The sequence below is a fragment of the Bombina bombina genome, chromosome 3, assembly GCF_027579735.1.
Source record: "Bombina bombina isolate aBomBom1 chromosome 3, aBomBom1.pri, whole genome shotgun sequence".
In the NCBI taxonomy this organism is placed as follows: domain Eukaryota; kingdom Metazoa; phylum Chordata; class Amphibia; order Anura; family Bombinatoridae; genus Bombina; species Bombina bombina.
In genome coordinates, this window is record NC_069501.1 from 1026571496 (window position 1) to 1026592164 (window position 20669).

At 41.7% G+C, this 20669-nt stretch overlaps 1 protein-coding gene across 3 annotated transcripts in view; it reads right to left on the minus strand.

Moving 5' to 3' along the window:
- Positions 1–2952: 2952 nt before the first annotated feature.
- Positions 2953–20669, minus strand: part of SLC11A2 (solute carrier family 11 member 2) — a 192752-nt gene continuing 175035 nt past the window's right edge. For all 3 annotated transcript variants that reach the window (XM_053708216.1, XM_053708217.1, XM_053708218.1), the window contains exon 16: positions 2953–3205. In XM_053708216.1, the coding sequence (XP_053564191.1) occupies positions 3092–3205 (114 nt within the window). In that variant the 3' untranslated portion in view covers positions 2953–3091. The remainder of the gene's footprint in view (positions 3206–20669) is intronic.

Sequence of the window (20669 nt, forward strand, 5' to 3'; positions counted from 1 at the left end):
GAGAAGGTCTACAGATTCATATCTATAATAAGGGTAGGGGACTGATGGGGAATAAGCAGGAAGCAGGGAGACTTGTAAGCAAGCTATTGTCATTATAACAATGATTCACTATACTTCCTTGGGAACTTGTAAGCAAGCTATAGAAAGCTATTGTCATTATAGCAATGATTCACTATACTTCCTTTGGAACAGCAGCTTTCCTGTTAGAGTGCTGATAGAGCTAGTATCAGTGTTGTGGCAATTAACCAAAAACAAACCAATGCCAACATTCTGTTTCTCATTCTAATCTAAGGAAAGTTTCCATTACCTCAGATGCTGTACTTAAAAAGCAAAAGGTGAAATATTTATACATTCAATGGCTCCCTTTATGTCTGCTTCCTGCTTTAATGTTGTTTTATATAAGCTGCATATCCTTACATAACTGGAATTTGTATTGGTTTATTATCAAGCCCTTTAAATGCATTGCCTCCTGTACAAAACAGTCAGAAGTATGCAAAAGGCATTGCGTCCTGTCTAATACTGACTCACAGGTGTATCTAGCTTGTGTCAGAATGTCTTACTGGAGAACAAGACATAGGCTTATCTAGTCTGCTATTTATATATCTAGTGCTATGGGCACCGAGAGCGAAAGCAGCAGAGAACGGAATGTACCTAAAATGGTAGGATATGGAGGTATTCACCACCCCACACACAATTATTTTGTTCTCCTTGTCCTCTGAAGTATATCAAATTACCTGCAACCAAAAGATATATACACCAGAAAGTCGTGTCCTAAACACAACAGTATGTGCTTTATTGTTTTGTAGCAGGTGCTTCTTTTATGGGTATTTAATTAAGTTAATTTGATCTACTTAGAAACAAATTAATTATTCATGTATTTTCCTGGGGAAGCTGTGCATTAAAGCATTGTATTATTATTGTCATCATGATTATTAGTATTTACTTTTTATTTAAGTTTATATTTGTGCAGCACAGTCCTTTAGAAGTATATCTGTTTACAGGGTTCTTTTAAAGGGACATTAAACTGCTGGTCTTCTGGTTACTTCTAACCATGTTATTGTTTTACCTCCTGTGCTTATTTTAAACCTTTACAAATACCAGTTGGTGAAGCTTGTGCACTGCCATCTTGGAGAACACATCCTTGCACCCTGGGAAGGCTGAGAGATCACAGATGCACTGTGCAAATTAGAACACACAAAGTGATATGTTTACATTTCTGCAGTTTTACATAAAACATATACAAAATGGCTAGATGAATATATATCCACTGCAAAAATATAAACCTCCTGCTCTGTACCACACACCCTAACCAAAGTGCAAAATACAGCTGTAAGAAACCCGCCAACATCACTGATCTAGCAACGTGCAACATCACTGATCTCGGAACGTGCAACATCACTGATCTCGGAACGTGCAACATCACTGATCTCGGAACGCGCAACATCACTGATCTCGGAACGTGCAACATCACTAATCTATGAACGTGCAACATCACTAATCTATGAACGTGCAACATCACTAATCTAGGAACGTGCAACATCACTGATCTCGGAACGCGCAACATCACTGATCTCGGAACGTGCAACATCACTAATCTATGAACGTGCAACATCACTAATCTATGAACGTGCAACATCACTAATCTAGGAACGTGCAACATCACTAGATAACATCACTGATCTAGGAACGTGCAACATCACTAGAACGTGGAACGTGCACAGATGTTGTCATAGTGTAAACACCTAAGCTCCAAGATGGCAGCAAACAGTATGAAGATGTAGAACTTGAGCAACCTTCACCAGTAAGAGGTTAAACTGAGCTTCTGGCACAGGAGCATAAACAGTAGCACTGTAAGTAGTTACTCTGCGACTTGTATCTGTGACCAGCAGTTTAAGGTCTACTCAAAACATTTTCTTACAAGAAACTTAAAGTGAATGTAAATTTTGATGCTAAAGTGCCCAATTTAAAAAAAAAAAAAAATTAAAAACAGGTGTTCTTTAATTCATCAAAATTTACATTTCACTTGTGTTGTAAAAAGAACATTACCCTTTAATCTTGACAGCAGCTCCAGCTTCCTCCGGTCGTTGCAAGCCATTTCTGATGTCAGAAATGATGGATAGGTCATCCTCCAATCACGGCTCCCACCCGGGGGAATCAGTGTCTGATCCAATACCGAGATTGGAGGAAGCCGGATTCCTCATTCCAGGAAGAGGCTTTGCGATGGGTGGAGGAAGCTGGGGCTGCTGTCAAGATTAAAAGGTACGTTTTTTCACAACAGGAGTGAAATGTAAATTTTGATGAATTAAAGTGCCCCTGTTTTTAATCGAATTTTTAAAAACCGGGCACTTTAGCATCAAAATTTACATTCACTTTTAGCTGGGTTAATATTTATTGGAACATTACAAAAGAGTCCTAGGTTACTTTAGTTAGTTACTTCTCAACTAAATCCTTCTTTAGATTTATATTGTCATTGCCGAGTTTAGTTTATTATTGTAATGTTAGGACCTATTATATTTGTATAATGTGTCAGATGAAAGGTGCAGAATTAGATTTAATGAGAACAAATGATAGCTTGTAAGATGTTTTTACAGTTTATCATGTATGTAAAAAACACACCCCGTTTCACGTTTTGTGAATACCCCTTAAAGTATTATAAATTTGTGTGGCAAGAGGTAAATACTAATTCGCAACAGATCATTTTTCCAATTTTACACAAAGGAACAAAGTGGAACTGAAATGATTATCATTATGTCAGATGGTGTAAATTAACACTATATTGAAATGAACTGGTTATTAATGTAGTAATAAAACCATTTTTTTTTAAAATCTGAAAAATCATGTAAGGACATCTGAAAGCATCTCATTTTCATGGGTTTTCATTTTAGGACAAAGCTGTGTCCACATATGACATCTAACATTGTAACTGAATAAAGAATATGGGCACAAATAAACTACATGCCAATAAATTTATACAAAAAAGCAGTATCCGCTGTGCAAATTGCACATACATTTTTGTCATGTTCACACAGTAAACCATAGAAACACACTGGCTCTGATGGCTACTTGCCATACCGAGAAAGACTTTGTTCTCTTAGCTATTAATAGGAGACTCAGGATGATCTTCTGTAAGCATTATTTGATGGATGCTTACCGTCTGGCCGCACTCGAGGAACGAAACTCCCAGGGCAACCAAGCATTGCCAAGCCTAACAAAAGAAAACAAGAGAAATTGTTATCATTATAACAATATTATATGTAGAAGCATTAGACATTAATCTTGTGTATAGGATAATGAAGACGGCAGGCTTTTAAATTATTTATAGCAGCATGTTTTTAACAAACCCATGCACAGTGGTCTACAAACTACAACACAGCCATTAAATCATAAAGTCAAAATATAGTCTCAGATGTAAACTGCATCAATAATAAAGATACAACTATTTTTTTCCAGCAATTACTTTACATAAATATGAAATGCTTAAACAAATTAGGAGACCAAATTTGTAAATTATATGGGATATCATTCACAGAAATATACAATTAATACTTTTAAAAAACTGAAACAAAAGCACACTTACCTTACCTAAAGTTCCATTGGTTAACAGTGAATACTGGACTTTTAATAGACAGAAACCCAAAGTGTGAAGCATTATCTTTTCAGATGGGTGTAAGGCTGAACCCATTCATACAACAAACCATCTTCAATATAAAGCAGTAATAAAAGTAGTTCTACTTGGTAACTGAGCTATGATATGGGAATTTTGCCATGTATGATTTAAGTTCTGATATCTTGGTTCATCCTTGTAGCACTCACCAAAGATTTACCAAGTAGTAGGGTATAATGGCAGGCAGAATAACAGAAAAACATAGTGATAAATTATGAAATTGGATAGGCCTCACTAGAAGCTTAAAAAACATAAAATTATGCTTACCTGATAATTTTATTTCCATCGTGGAGAGAAGAGTCCACAGCTTTATTCATTCCTTTTGGGAATAAAGAAACTGGCCACCAGGAGGAGGCAAAGACACCCCAGCCAAAGGATTAAATACCTCCCCCACTTCCCTCATCCCCCAGTCATTCTGCCGAGGGAACAAGGAACAGTAGGAGAAATATCAGGGTATAAATGGTGCCAGAAGATAAATTAAATTTAGGTCCGCCCACCGTGTACTCTACTCCCCACTATGGAAACAAAATTATCAGGTAAGCATAATTTATGTTTTCCATCTAAAGGGGAGGAGAGTCCACAGCTTGATTCATTACTTTTGGGAAACATATACCCAAGCTTTAGAGGACACTGAATGAAACCGGGAGGGTAAAAAGGCAAACCCTAATCTGAGGGCACCACAGCCTGTAAAACCTTTCTCCCAAAAACAGTTTCCGCAGAAGCAAAAACATAAAATTTATAAAACTTTGTAAAAGTGTGTAAGGAGGACCAGGTAGCCGCCTTACAAATCTGCTCTATAGAGGCCTCATTCTTGAAGGCCCAAGACGAAGCCAGAGCTCTAGTTGAATGAGCCGTGATCCACTACGGAAGACTTATGTCTCGCTGACTCATAGGCCAAACGAATCAAGCTCCTCAACCAAAAGGACAAAGAGGTAGAAGACGCCCTCTGCCCCTTGCGCTTCCCGGAATACACCACAAAAAGAGATGTAGACTGTCTGAAATCCTTCGTAGCCTGAAGATAGAACTTCAAGGCACGAACCACATCCAGATTATGAAGTAACCTCTCTTTGGAAGAAGAAGGGTTAGGACACAAAGAAGGAACAATTATTTGCTGATTGAGGTTACGATTAGACACCACCTTGGGAAGAAACCCCAAACCAGTGCGAAGAACAGCCTTATCCGCATGAAAAAACAGATAAGGAGGCTCGAATTGCAAAGCAGCCAGCTCAGATACTCTGCGTGCCGATGCAATAGCCAACAGGAAGAGAACCTTCCAAGACAGAATCTTAATGTCAATAGAATGCATACGCTCAAACGGAACCCTCTGCAATACCTTAAGGACCAAGTTTAAGCTCCATGGAGGAACAGACTGCCTAAAGACAGGCCTGATTCTAGACAGAGCCTGAACAAAAGATTAAATGTCAGGAAACTCAGCGAGCCTTCTTCTGTGCAACAAAACTGATAATGCTGAAATCTGTCCCTTCAAGGAACTGGAGGCAAGACCCTTCTCCAAACCTTCTTGGAGAAAAGACAGAATCCTGGATACCTTCACCTTGTGCCGAGGATATCCGTGCTTCTCACACCAGGACAAGTAAGTCCTGCACAACTTATGGTAGTTGCAACGAGTGACTGGCTTCCTTGCCTGAACTAGAGTGTCATTCACACTTTCAGAAAAACCTCTCTTGGCTAAGACTAAGCATTCAATCTCCACGCAGTCAGCTTCAGAGAAACAAGATTTTGATGTTGAAAGGGACCCTGTTCCAGCAGATCCCTGCGACAAGGTAATCTCAATGGCCGAGAGGACGACATCCCCACCAGATCCGCAAACCACGTCCACGGCGGTGCAATCAGGATGGCCGAAGCTCGCTCCTGCTTGATGCGTGCCACTACACGAGGTAGAAGTGGTAACTGTGGAAAAATGTAAGCTAGGTTCAATCCCCAAGGCACCTATCAGCTCTGCCTGGGGATCCCTCGACCTTGACCCGTATCGGGGTAGCTTGCAATTGAGTCTGGAAGCCATGAAATCTATCTCCGGCGTTCCCCATCTGAGAAAAATCTCGGCAAACACTTCGGGGTGAAGAGACCATTCTCCCGGATAGGATTGCCTGCTGAGAAAGTTTGCTTCCCAGTTGTCCACACCTGGAATGTGGATCGCTGAGAGCAAGCAGCTGTGGGACTCCGCCCACTCCAAAATCCGAGACACCTCCCTCATTGCCAGGGAGCTCCTTGTTCCCCCCTGATGGTTGATGTAAGCCACCGAGGTAATGTTGTCGGTCTGATATCTGATGAAGCTGAATGACCCCAGAAGAGGCCACGCCCTCAGAGCGTTGTAAATTGCTCGAAGTTCCAGAATATTTATAGGAAGGAGAGACTCCTCCCGGGACCATTTTCCTTGTGCCATTCTGGCACCCCAAACAGCTCCCAATCCTGCCAGACTCACGTCCGTGGTCACAATCTCCCAGGACAGGTCTCGCAGGGACAGATGCTCCGGACGGATCCACCAAGAGAGGGAGTCCCTAGTCCGAGCATCCATGGATATCCACTGTGATAGATCTGAATGATCGCTGTTCCATTGTCTCAACATGCACAATTGAAGAGGTCTGAGATGGAACCTGGCGAAAGGGATGACGTCTATGCTGAAAACCATGAGCCTGATCATCTCCATACACTGAGCCACCGAAGGGCTTGAGGAGGACTGAAGGGAAAGACAGGTGGATGCAATCTTCCTGCGTTGTTGCTCTGTGAGAAAGATTTTCATGGACAGAGTCTATTATTGTGCCCAGGAACTCCACCCTGTTGCTGGGAACCAGGGAACTCTTTCCTGAGTTGATCTTCCAACCGTGTGATTGGAGCAAGAAAGAAAAGCTCTCGAATGATCCTCTCTGAGGCTGAACAACAGCGCCTGGACTAGGATGTCGTTCAAATAGGGCGCCACAGCAATGCCCCCGGATCTGGCCACTGCAAGAAGCGCCCCCAGAACCTTCGTGAAGACTCTCGGGGCCGTCGCCAGACTGAAGGGAAGGGCCACAAACTGGAAGTGTTGGTCCAGAAACGCAAATCTTAGGAACTTGAAGTGGTCCCTGTGAATTGGAACATGAAGCATCCTTCAAGTCTATTGTCGTCATCAAATGTCCCTCTTGAACTAGGGGCAGAATAGATCTGATTGTTTCAATTTTGAACGATGGAACAGCCAGAAACTTGTTTAAACACTTTAGGTTCAGAATCGGGCGGAACGTGCCCTCCTTCTTTGGAACCACAAAGAGATTTGAATAGTACCCTATACCCCTTTCTGTTCAGGGTACTGGTACGATAACACCTAGAGAGGAGAGATCCCTCACACATTCTAGAAAGGCCTCTCTTTTCCAGTCTTGAAGACAAGTTTGACAGGAGGAATCTGCCCCTGGGCGGATGGGACCTGAACCCTATCCTGTAACCCTGGGCAACAACCTCCAGAACCCAAGGGTCCTGAACGTCCTGCAACCATGCTTCAGAGAAGAGAGAAATCTGCCCCCTACTTGGTACGGAGACCGGTAGGGGGCCGCCCCTTCATGACAATTTAGTCTCTGCGGGCTTCTTGTTCTGCTTGGACTTGTTCCAAGACTTAGCATGTTTCCAAGTTCTCTTGGACTGATCCGCTTTTGCGACGGGCTGCTGGCGCTGGGCCTTGTCTGTGCGAAAGGGATGAAAAGTAGATCCTTTAGGCTTAGCCTTCTTATCCTTCTGTAGGAAAGCTCCCTTGCCTCCCGTAACCGTGGATATGATCGAATCCAATCCTGGACCAAACAGAATCTTTCCTTGAAAAGGCAGGGACAACAGCCTCAACAGAGATCATGTCCGCAGACCAAGACTTTAGCCAAAGAGCCCTGCGAGCTAAAACGGAGAATCCTGAAACCTTTGTGTTCAGGGGAATAATTTGCATATTGGCGTCACAAGTGAAGAATTGGCGACCTTCAACGCCTTTATCTTATCCTGTATCTTGTCGATGGAAGTCTCCCTCTTGACCATATCACACAGGGATTAACACCAATATGTTACAGCTCCGGAAACCGCAGCTACAGCCGCTGCCGGTTGAAAAACAAACCCAGTGTGCTGAAACATTTTCCTTAACATGTTTTCCAACTTTTTATCCATGGGCTCTTTAAACGACAAACTATCCTCGAGAGGCATAGTTGTCCGCTTTGCAAGTGTAGAGATAACACCAATTAACCTTAGGTACAGTCCCTCACAGTCCCTCACAGCTCGAGCTGAGAGTCCGGAACGTGGAACAGTTTCTTAAAGGAAGAAGGGGAAAAGGAAGAACCGAATCGCTCCCATTCATTCTTAATAATATTAGCCATCTTAACAGGAACCGGGAAGGTCTGAGGCACCACACCCTGTCCTCGTATACCTTAACAAGCTTAGAAATCGAAGGTTGCTCCAGAAGAGTCGCAGTGGGCTTTGTCATTGTATAACGCCTCTGATATTTTCATAGGCGTTGTAACGTTATGGACTGTCTCTTTAAGGATATGCAAGGCAAGGTTATATAAGTCTCCTCCCTTTCCTGCCTCAGTGCTAAGTAATTTGTAGTTGAAGGCATAACAGGCTGAATCTAGCTTAGCCAAATACAAGTGAATTATACTGTGCTTATTTTAGCTGTTACATTTCAGCTTTTTTCAGCTTGAATCTGTTTGCAACACTGTTGCCAAAATCTTTAGTTACTTGTTTCTGCCAAAACGCTGTGTTCACAGCACTTGCTGCTCAGAGGGATCAGATTACTTTCACTGACACCTGAAGCTGCAGCACACTGAGAAGCCAGCAGTTTCACTTCCCAGCACTTACCAGTAACGCTCTCTGCACGCTGCAGACACACTGAGCGTCTTCTAAACAACAGTCTCACAGGATCTGGCACCGGAGCTCCACGCTGCATACCTGAATACTCACAACTAGATACTACTTGCCGGACCATCTCTTAAGCACGCAGGATCAGTGAGTAAGGCTCTCTTATAATTTCAATTACACATCTCTGAGTGGAGCTTTCACTCTTTCTGTTACCTAGTTATATTTTCTATGCTTGTTTACTATAGCGGTGCCGCTACAAGCAACTCTCCAACAGCAGGCATTTGTTTCTGTTAAGTCAGCCCTACAGCATAACTGCTTACTTCTTATTGGAAAACTGACTTTCTCATTAGGGAATAACATCCCCAGCTGGGTAGCTCTCAGGAACCCCTGCACTATAAGTGTTTTCTAGCAATGGACATTCTGAAAGTACTGCTGTGCTAAACCTAACTAATTTCTAACACACATTACTTCTTGTTCTCATATCTCTCTGCATCTAAGTTATTTCTATCTAATGGGAGTTTAATTGGTTGTGCACTTTAGGTTATACTTCTCATTATGATGTGTGTTATTACTAATGCTATCTTACACACTATTGGTTGTTTCTATTTCCTTCCTGACTTCTCTTAAGTCCCCTCATGTCGATGAGCTAAGTCCTGACTCTCTTTGTTTAAGAGTCTAAGGTGTGGTGTGAGACTGAGTGGCAAAGATTGCATGCATTTCTCCTATAAACATTCTTACACGCCTTACAGGCGTAGACAATGCTTGGGTAGGGCCGCCATGATATGCCCTACGCTTACGCTTAGCAGAATGTGGTAAGGCATGGATCACTTTTGATTCCGCCGTTTGCAGTTGATCCGCAAAATCTGACGGCCAACGAATCTCTCCCGTAGGAGTAATGGTTGGACCCTGGGGCGAGGCATGTGCACTCGGGAGATGAAAGCAGGGAACGCACCTCATGGGACGGAGAATCCTCAGAGGTGGACGGCTCAGTAGTACTAGAGTTTTAGATGTCACAACTTTATCAAGGCATGTGGAACATAGTTGAGCAGGCCGATCTACAAGAACCTCCTCACAATAAACAAAGGAATGAGACTTTGTTAAAGAGGGAGTGCCCTTTAACGCGTCAGAGTCCTCCATAGCTTGCGCTTTTATTATGGACTAGACCAGCTGAATAAATAGGCACCTTTATATCCTCCAATGGCCGGGGCACTCACCACCTCCTATGACCTGGACTACAGAAACCACTTTGTCTCCTATGCCGCTGATCAACAGAGGAAGTGGAGACTGACACACCCGGTAACCTGGGATGCCTCGCAGGACCGCCCCTGCATTAAGGAGAAAATGCGCCAAAACCGGCCATGCAAATACTCCAGGAAGTCAACCTGAAGTTCCACCATTGCCAGAGCCACATCTCGCACATAACACAGCAATAACACAATAAACAATATTATGTATAAACCCCCCCTGTCCAATAATCCCCTTACTAGGAATATTAACCCTTGATTCCATAAGATAAAAGGCGCCACACTGTGACCCTGTCTCTGTTTTATCATTGTGTATAAAAAATGAAACAATCTTACCAGAATCAATGCCGTGGAACAGGAACACTGCCCTTCAAGTGTAACAGGTAGAAGCATCGCCCCTGACATGGACTTGAGTGCAGAAAGCATGCAGCGAAACTCTTCAACGCTGATTGCTTGTGGAGCTGTTAAAATGAGTCGGGATGGTTTCGCAGAAGGACTCTCCCTGCATCTTCGGACTCTAACTTTCATCTATGCTCTCACTGAGAGGCTGACAGGACTACTTAAAACTCCAGTCCCATTCCCGAAGAGTACTTCCCCTCCATAAGAGACAACTCAGAATCTTCGGCACTTCTCCTCCTGTGACGAAAGGCAAAGAATGACTGGGGGATGAGGGGAGTGGGGGAGGTATTTAAGCCTTTTGCTGGGTTGTCTTTGCCTCCTCCTGGTGGCCAGGTTCTTTATTACCAAAAGTAATGAATGCAGACGTGGACTCTCCTCCCCTTTAGATGGAAAACAGATGTATTCAGCAGTGGTTAAAAAAAGAGAGGTTATCAATGTTCCTAAAACTATGGGTAAATCCCATAAGAAATTAATACCACAGCTTGGAAGAAAAAAACAAACAGTTGTATAACTAAAGGTTTCTGAGCCCATCTGAGACAGTAAAGTGAAAATTATTTCTTATTGGACCCCCCCCCCCCAAGGTCTAACATTGGTAGAAAAATCAAAATAATGCCCATTATGTGGTCAGATCATGCCCCTGTGCTTTGGACACTAGAATGGAAACACCTACAATCCCATTCCCGTGGAAGTTGGATGACCTCCTGCTGGAAGACCACTTGGTCAAAATAGAAATAAACAAATCTTTAATTGAATATTTTCAATTTAATGTAACAGAGCACATTCGGAACATCACAGTATGGGAAGCACACAAATGTGTGATCAGGGGGGGAATTTATCAAACACAAGGCTAGAATACAAAAAATTAACAAAGGAAAATATCAATCTCTTCTCAACGACATAAAGGCTTTAGAACACCTTCACAAACTGCACCCGACAAACGCCGGTCACACAAAACAACTAACACAAAAACTTAGAGTTACAACAGTTAGTACAAATAGAATAGGGACAAGCACTGGCCTTAATACAACACTTTTATGAACACAGGAATAAATCAGGCTGCTTATTAGATAGAGCTCTTAGACGAAAAACAACTGAAAACCTATGTACACTCTCACTTCAAGACAAACATGGTACTATACACGACAGCTTCATAATAGCTGAAACTTTTCGCAAATATTACTCTGCACTATACAACCTAAAAGACAAACACCCTACGCACACAGATACAGAACTGCACATAAATAGCATGCACCTCTCAACATATCTTTCAGAAACATCTACCCAGAATCTACCCAGACTCACGAAAGAGGAAGCATTCTCATTAGAACTACACATCACTACAGAAGAGGTGGCCAAGGCCATCAAAAACCTCGCCACAGGGAAAAGTCTCGGGCCAGACGGTCTTAACACAAAATACTATAAAACATTCCCACAGACAATAGTATTGCACCTGACTAACCTATTTAAAAATATAGAAAACAGTGAGGGATTCCCTAAAAAATATGCTTGAGGCACACATTACAGTATTGCCCAAACCGGGCAAACCTCCTACCAAGCCTGAAAATCTCTGTCTAATATCTCTTTTAAATACAGACATTAAAATTTTTCAAGTGGGATTTATGCCAGGCAGAGAAGCAAGGGACAACACCCTTAAGATAAGTCAACTAATCACATGTGCCCACAACAACAATGATCATAGAGTGTACGGAGGATTCCTCAAAGCCACATTATCGTCAATGAATTTTGGCAAAGGATTCTTAGACAAAGTTTTTTCTATTTACTCCAACCCCACATCGAAAGTTAAAACCAACATTCTGTTTGACTCATTTGACATGCCCCTATACTAGTCACCCTTACAATAGAAGTACTAGCAAATAAAATCAGAAATAACTCTCAGATAAAAGGCCTCCTTATACAATCAATTGAATATAAACTGGCACTATATGCAGACGACATCCTCCTAACCCTAACTGACCTACAGACTTCACTCCCTGCACTACTCATAGAACAGGGGGTATGGAAAACTATCCAACTTTCAACTAAACCTCTCAAAATCAGAACTCTTGAACATCACCCACAGAGATGATTAAACATTTTTGTTCTTCTAGAAGATATATTTCTCAAGAGCCAATTCAATGTTTCCAACATTTTAGTTAAAAAATATTTTCTAGAAAATAGTTACAAATATGCAATTTCCCCTAAAAGCATTTTCCATCTCTAATATAAGAGATATGTCTTTATCTAAAACTGACATCTCTAGTCCTGAAGACCGTTAAATGTCTAACAGTCAAGGTCGTTCTAGATCCTTAAAAAGTTCATCAGAAAAAAAAACATCAAGGGTGCAGAGGGTACATCTTCTACAACTTAGTCCTATATTTTCTCCTCTATCAATATAGAACCAAACATGAAAATTTGAGGCTTCCCATGATTCAAAAAACCATAACAGTCCTTGGTAAACTTTGAAATAAAGCAGCAGATTTGCCTTTACCACGGTCTAAAAGTTTTGATAACAAAATGCATCGCTTGATTATAGAATAATTAGAAAAAAAAAAAAATTAATGAAAATTTCTTACTTTTACAATAATGAAAAAGAAACTGGTTAATTGCTTCTCTTTCTCTAAATAAAAAACTTTTTCCCTGAGTGCTTAGAAATCATTTGCACTCTTTATCCAATAAGCATGTTAGCCTTCAGGCCCATATATGCATAGCCTTTTGAAGTTAGACTAAGTAGAGTGCAAAGCACGCTCTGCTAACTTCAAGGGGATGGGTGATATAGATCTGACTGAAGGTACCACCTGCCAATTTACATAGGTGCAGGAGAGGTGTGGCTATGAGCCTAATGATAAACCTGCACCCACTGGGGTAGTAATTCATAATCTAATAAGTTTTTCTTCTACACTAAAGGCTAACATGCTTTATCTAATTTTCTAAAAACATATACAAGTATTGTTCATCTATGGTAAGGTTTATCTGCTAAGATGTACAGTTTTAAATGTTGCAGTCAATCATTATTACAGCTGACTGTTTCTCTGAATTGATATTCTAATCAATCTAATTTCTCTCTAACTTGTATATCACAGTGTGTACAGTGTGTTAACTAAGCACTGACACTGACACAGGGTATACATATACTAGTTTGTGATTGGCTGATGCCTGTCACATGATACAGGGGGCTGGAGAATGGGAGAAAAGAATTTGTGAGAACATTTTTTTTTACTGCTTATTTGAAATTCAGAGTAAGGGCTATTGCATTGTCTTTTTATACTCTACTTGTTAATTATGTAATTCTTCTGCATTGAGTGGTCCTTTATCACAATAAATAACATTGGTTTGTAAATGTTAAAGGTGCACTTTGTAGCCACTTTTATTGCTTAGTTAAAGGGACAGTCAACACCAGAATTTTTGCTGTTTAAAGAGATAGACAATCCCTTTATTACCCATTCCCCAGTTTTGCAAAACCAACACTGTTATCTTAATAGACTTTTTACTTCTGTGACTAACTTGTATCTAAGCATCTTCTGACCGCCCCTAATCACATGACTTTTAGTTATTATCTATTGACTTGCATTTTAGCCAATTAGTGCAGTGTCTGCCACTAGCCACGGGGGTGATCACAATGCTATCTATATGGCCTACATGAGCTTGCTCTCCCCTGCTGTGAAAAGTAAATAAAATAGAGGCGGCCTTCAAAGGCTTAGAAATTATCATATGAGTCTTCCTAGGTTTGCTTTCAACTAGAATACCAAGAGAACAAACCAAAATTGTTGATAAAAGTAAATTGGAAAGTTGTTTAAAATTACATGCCCTATTTGAAAAATGAAAGTTTTTTTTGGACTTGACTGTCCCTTTAAGAATACACAAGTGGAAATAACAGGTTTTGTAGACAACAAGACAGACTTCTCTTGTAATCTCTATCTCTACAACATTTGTGATGTATAAGATGTGACACAATATAATAACCAGTTTTTCTAATATAAATGTAATGTAAAAACCATGGTGCATTTCAAATGTAAATCGCAGGACACTTAAATGGCCATTTTCATTATAAAAATAAACAATCATGAAGTCACATTCTTAAGTTTCTACTGTACACCAATAAAAATAAGTAAAGACTACACTTGAAATGGATAAAACATGTCTTCCTGAAAATTTGTAGTGCAACAGATAGTGGTCTCTAGCCCCTTGTTAATGCACATAATTCAAAGCAGTATTTGCTGAAGTAGTTTCTCCTAGTTTGCTAATATATATATATATATTTTTAATGTGTAGGAGCAAAATATATGACCGTTTTGCTTTGCCTTTTCAAGTTGTTACAAGTATGGCAGAAAACCAAACCACATGAGGAATATAAATGAGTAAATACAGGCTATATATATGATATATTCAAAGCAAAGGTTAGCCTTAGAATAATATGTAAATGCATTTAGTATAATTAGTAATACTAGTTGTATAAATATTTAGTTTCTATAAAGTACATTAGTATCTGTAAAGTAATGGGAGCAGCCATGTTTAAACTACAGTTTCCTCTCTCCTGCTGAGGACAATTAGGGACAGATATAAAATAGACAATAAAAGAAAGTACAAAAAAGGTTGTGTGGAAACCCTGTTAAGTAACTACTTTAACAATCCTATGTTCCACAGAGCCTTGTTTGCACAGAGTATTTCTTTCTAATGACACAATGAGTTCACAGATCATCTAATTACTATTGGGATATATCATTCCTGCCCAGCAGGAGGCGGCAAAGAGCACCACAGCAAAGCTGTTGTTAAATATCACCTCTCTTCCCTCCCACCCTAGTCATTCTCTTTGCCTATGTTAGAGCAAGGAAGTGGTAAAGTAGGTGTTAAAAAAGATTCTTCAATTAAGAGTTTGTTATTTTTTGAGTAGTACAAGATTTTGCTGCTTTGTTCTAGGGTGTAGCCGTAGTCCACATCAGTCTCTTCAGTAGGGCAGTGGTGGCTTTAGAACAATGGGAATTTGTGGGACATAATTCTCACTGCGCCTCCCATGTAATTTATGCTGCCCTAATCCTGATAGTCTGAATAGGATTACTCAAACCTTATCTTTTATCCACAGGGCTATGTGAGGGAGAGGACCTCTCAAACCTGATGAGCTGCCTTGTTGTTGGGCAGACTTGTGAGGTAAGTGCTAACTTTATGTATTTCTGGGAAGACAAGTAACTCAGAAAAAGTGGTCACTTTATTTTCAAAGAGTATGTAAAAGAAAGGAAGGGGCCATTTTAATGCAAGGCACTTTATTTTCATATGGGACATTAGACTGGAGAGGACTCTGACAGCATTTTTATGCAGGCACTGGGGCTGAGATAGCTGCTTCATATTTAGACTCTGGCGGTTCCACTTCTCCCGGCGGTTTAACTTTAAGTAAATATACTGACTGGGAGATTGTTATTTTGAGACGCCCATGAAGGGCCGAGCTAAGTGAGGCGGTAATCTCAGCATTGTGCAACATTTTCCTTACTTCTGAGAGCGGAGGAGACAGAGTTTCAAGGGGCTGCCTAGATACGCATGGTTTCTTGAAAACATGCGATTCTAGGACCGGAACTCGACTAATATCGTTTGCTGCTGGAGTCCTGATAGTTTGGCTGCTAAAATGGATTAAACTCCGGTGTTGCAGGGCAGGTAGGCACCTCAGCATAGAGCTGAGGTGTAGAGGTGTATTTATTTTCTCTTATTTAGCTCCATACCACATTCTGCAGTTTTGAGTAAAAAAGTTGCAGTTTAAAATTTAAAGTGATAGTAACGGTTTTTGGTTTTTTATCCTATTTAATTTGTTATTAAAAAATTGAATTTTTTATTGCTAATTTGTTCCATTGTAAGTCAGAATGGACCAAGAGGCTTTGCAAAATGTCACTTGCTCTTTGTGTTTTAATGCCAATGTGGAACCACCAATCCCTTTCTGTTCCTCATGTATTGAGAGGACTTTAAATTATAGGGATAGACTGTTTTCTGAGCCAACATGTTCCAAGGCAGATGATGTTCAATATATGCCGCAGCTTTCTCCTCATGAGTCCCAAAGTTTACCGCCCACACAAGCAGTGCCCTGCGCTTCCTCTCTAACTCCTTCTGGGGTTACGTTGCAAGACATCGCTTCTCTCATGTCTTCTGTAGTTTCTGATGCGTTGTCTGCTTTCCCCATGTTGCAGGGAAAGTGTAAGAGGAAAAACAAACATTCAGTAAGCGAGGTTTCTGACGCAGTTGTTGCTATTTCGAATGTCCCCTCCCAGAAGCCTGAGGAGGAGGATACTTCGGTAGCATCTGAAGGTGAAATTTCAGACTCTGACAGTGCAATTCCTCTTGCTGATACTGAAGTTGTATCTTTCAGGTTTAAGCTAGAACACCTCCGTCTGTTGCTCAAGCAGGTTTTAGCTACACTGGACGACAGCGTCACCACGGTCGTAGTTAATCCTAAGAAATCCAGTAAACTAAACAAATATTTTGATGTACCTTCCTTGGTGGAGGTTTTTCCTGTACCAGATCGGGCTACTGAGATCATTGCTAAGGAATGGGAGAGACCGGGTATCCCCTCTTCTCCATCCCCTATATTTAAAAAGATGTTTCCCATAGCGGACTCTATCAAGGAGTCTTGGCAAACAGTACCCAAGGTGGAAGGGGCAGTCTCCACTCTGGCCAAGAGAACTACTATAACCATAGAGGATAGTTGTGCCTTTAAGGATCCTATGGATAAAAAATTAGAGGGGTTATTCAAGAAGATGTACAGTATGTACACCAAGGGTGACAATGGCAACCTGCAGTGTACATTACTACCATCACTAGCGCGGCGGCATATTGGTTTGATGCGTTATCTGATGCTATCAGAACAGACATAGGATAAAAGCTCTTAAGTTAGCCAATTCCTTTATTACCAATGCTTCCCTTCAGGTTATTAAACTGGGAGCAAAAATATCAGGTTTTGCTGTTCTAGCCCACAGAGTCTTACGGTTAAAACCGTGGTCTGCGGATGTGTCATCTAAGTCTAAACTTTTAGAGATTCCTTACAAGGGAAAGACCTTGTTTGGACCGGGCTTGACGGAAATAATCTCTGATATTACGGGAGGAAAGGGTCACCTTCTCCCTCAGGATAAGAGAAACAAGCAAAAGGGACTTCAGAGTAATTTTCGTTCCTTTCGAAATTTCAAGAGAAATTCTTCCGCTTCCTCTTCCAAGCAAGATCAGTCTAAATCTTCCTGGGGACCCAATCAGTCTTGGAATAAGGGAAAACACTCCAAGAAGCTTGCTGTTGAATAAAAGACAGCTTGAAGGGCCTGCCCCCGATCCGGGACCGGGTCTTGTAGGGGGCAGACTTTCCTTCTTAGCTCAGTCTTGGAGTCGAGATGTTCAGGATCCCTGGGCAGTAGACAAAGTGTCCCAGAGATACAAACTAGAGTTCAAAAGTTTTCCTCCCAGAGGCAGGTTTCTGCTTTCAAGATTATCTGTAGACCAGACAAAAAGAGAGGCGTTCCTACACTGTGTAAGAGACCTCTCCAACCTGGGAGTGATAGTTACTGTTCCGATGCAGGAACTGGGTCTGGGTTTTTATTCCAATCTGTTCGTGGTTCCCAAAAAAGAGGGAACCTTCAGACCAATTTTAGATCTCAAGAGTCTAAACAAATTTCTCAGAGTACTGTCTTTCAAGATGGAAACTATTCGTTCCATTCTTCCTTTGGTCCAGGAGGGTCAATTTATGATGACAACAGTGGATTTAAATGACGCGTACCTGCATGTTCCCATTTACAGGGATCATCACAAGTTTCTAAGGTTTGCTTTTCTAGACAAACACTTCTAATTTGTGGCTCTTTCTTTCGGTCTTGCCACAGCTCCCAGAATTTTCTCAAAGGTTCTGGGATCCCTGTTGGCGGTGCTCCGATTACGGGGCATTGCAGTGGCGCCCTATCTGGACGACATCCTGGTCCAGGCGGCATCCATTCAAGAAGCAAGGTCCCACACGGAAATGTTATCTTTCCTACAATCCCACGGATGGAAGATAAATTTGGAAAAGAGTTCCTTAGTTCCAAATGCAAGGGTAACCTTCTTGGGAACCATAATAGATTCCCTATCAATGAAGATTTTTCTGACAGAAGTCAGGAAATCAAAGATTTTCGATTCTTGCCTAGCTCTTCAGTCCGCTCCTCGGCCATCAGAGGCTCAGTGCATGGAGGTAATCGGGCTGATGGTGGTGGCAATGGACATCATCCCGTTCGCTCGTTTCCACCTCTGCAGTTAAACATGCTCAGTCAGTGGAACGGAGATTATGCGGATTTGTCTCCACAAATTCTACTGGAGCAGGAGACAAGGGATTCTCTTCAATGGTGGTTGTCTCAGGATCATCTCTCCCAGGGAATCTGCTTTCGCAGACCCTCCTGGGTGATTGTGACAACAGATGCCACCCTTCTTGGATGGTGAGCAGTCTGGGGCTCCCTAAAGGCTCAGGTAGTTTGGACTCAGTCAGAGTCTGTTCTTCCTATAAACATTCTGGAGCTGAGAGCGATCTTCAATGGTCTTCTGGCTTGGCCCCAGTTAGCCTTGGCCAAGTTTATCAGGTTCCAGTCTGACAACATAACTTCAGTGGCTTACATCAATCATCAGGGAGGAACGCAGAGTTCCTTAGCAATGACAGAGGTAGCCAAGATAATTCGGTGGGCGGAGACTCTCTCTTGCTATCTGTCTGCAATCCACATGCCAGGGGTGGACAACTGGGAGGCGGACTTCCTGTGCAGACAGACTTTTCACCCGGGGGAGTGGGAACTCCATCCGGAAGTGTTTTCCAGCCTGATTCTCAAACGGGGTCAGCCGGAATTGGATCTCATGGCATCTCAACAGAATGCCAAGCTTCCGAGGAATTTCAGTCTTGCATACCTATTTCATCCGTTCGCTCTTCTTCCTCGGGTCATTGCTCGAATCAAGCAGGAAAGGGCGTCAGTGATCCTCATTGTACCGTCTTGGCCTCGCAGGATTTGGTATGCAGATCTGGTGGACATGTCGTCTCTTCCACCTTGGAGACTTCCATTGAGGAAGGACCTTCTAATTCAAGGGCCCTTCCTTCACCCAAATCTAGTTTCTCTGAAGCTAACTGCTTGGAGATTAAACGCTTAATTTTATCCAAGTGGGGCTTTTCTGAATCGGTCATTGTGACCAGGATTCAGGCTCGTAAGCCTGTAACTAGAAAGATTTACCATAAGATATGGCGTAAATATCTCTATTGGTGTGAATCCAAGGGCTACCTCTTGGAGTAGAGTTAGGATTCCTAGAATTCTGTCATTTCTCCAAGAAGGTTTGGAGAAAGGATTATCGGCAAGTTCCCTAAAGGGTCAAATATCTGCCTTGTCTATTTTGTTACATAAACGTCTGGTGGACGTACCAGACGTGCAATCTTTTTGTCAGGCCTGTGTTCAGGATCAGGCCTGTGTTCAAACCAGTTACTCCTTCCTTGAGTCTTAATTTAGTTCTTAAAGTTCTTCAAGGGGCTCCGTTTGAGCCTATGCATTCCTTAGATATTAAGTTATCTTGGAAAGTTTTGTTTCTTGCTGCCATTTCTTCTGCTCGCAGAGTGTCGGAGCTTTCGGCATTACAGTATAATTCTCCTTACCTTATTTTTTATTCGGATAAGGTAGTTTTACGTACAAAATTAGGGTTTCTACCTAAAGTAGTTTCTGACCGGAATATTAATCAGGAGATTGTTGTTCCTTCGTTGTGTCCTAATCCTTCTTCTCAGAAGGAACGGCTTCTGCACAATTTAGACATGGTACGTGCTCTAAAATTTTACTTACAGGGGACTAAGGATTTTAGTCAGTCTTCTGCCTTGTTTGTGGTTTTCTCGGGAAAACGTAAGGGACAGAAAGCTACGGCTACTTCTCTTTCTTTTTTGGCTGAAGAGTATCATACGTTTTGCCTATGAAACTGCTTGACAGCATCCTCCAGAGAGAGTTACGGCTCATTCCACGAGGGCTGTTGCTTCCTCATGGGCATTTAAAAATGAAGCTTCTGTGGAACAGATTTGCAAGGCTGCAACTTGGTCCTCTCTTCACACTTTTTCAAAATTCTATAAATTTGACACTTTTGCCTCGGCTGAGGCCGCTTTTGGGAGAAAGGTTCTTCAAGCAGTGGTGCCTTCCGTTTAGGTTCCCTGTCTTGTCCCTCCCTTATCATCTGTGTCCTCTAGCTTGGGTATTGATTCCCAATAGTAATTAGATGATCAGTGGACTCATCGTGTCATTAGAAAGAAAACAAAATGTATGCTTACTGATAAATTTATTTATTTCTTGACACGATGAGTCCACAGCCCGCCGTGTTCTTAAGACAGGTGGTTGGTATGTTATAAACTTCAGACACCTCTGCACCTTGTTACTTCCTTTCTCTCCTTTACTTCAGTCGAATGACTGGGGTGGGAGGGAAGGGAGGTGATATTTAACAGCTTTGCGGTGGTGCTCTTTGCTGCCTCCTGCTGGGCAGGAGTGATATATCCCAATAGTAATTAGATGATCCGTGGACTCATCGTGTCAAGAAATAAATACATTTATCAGGTAAGA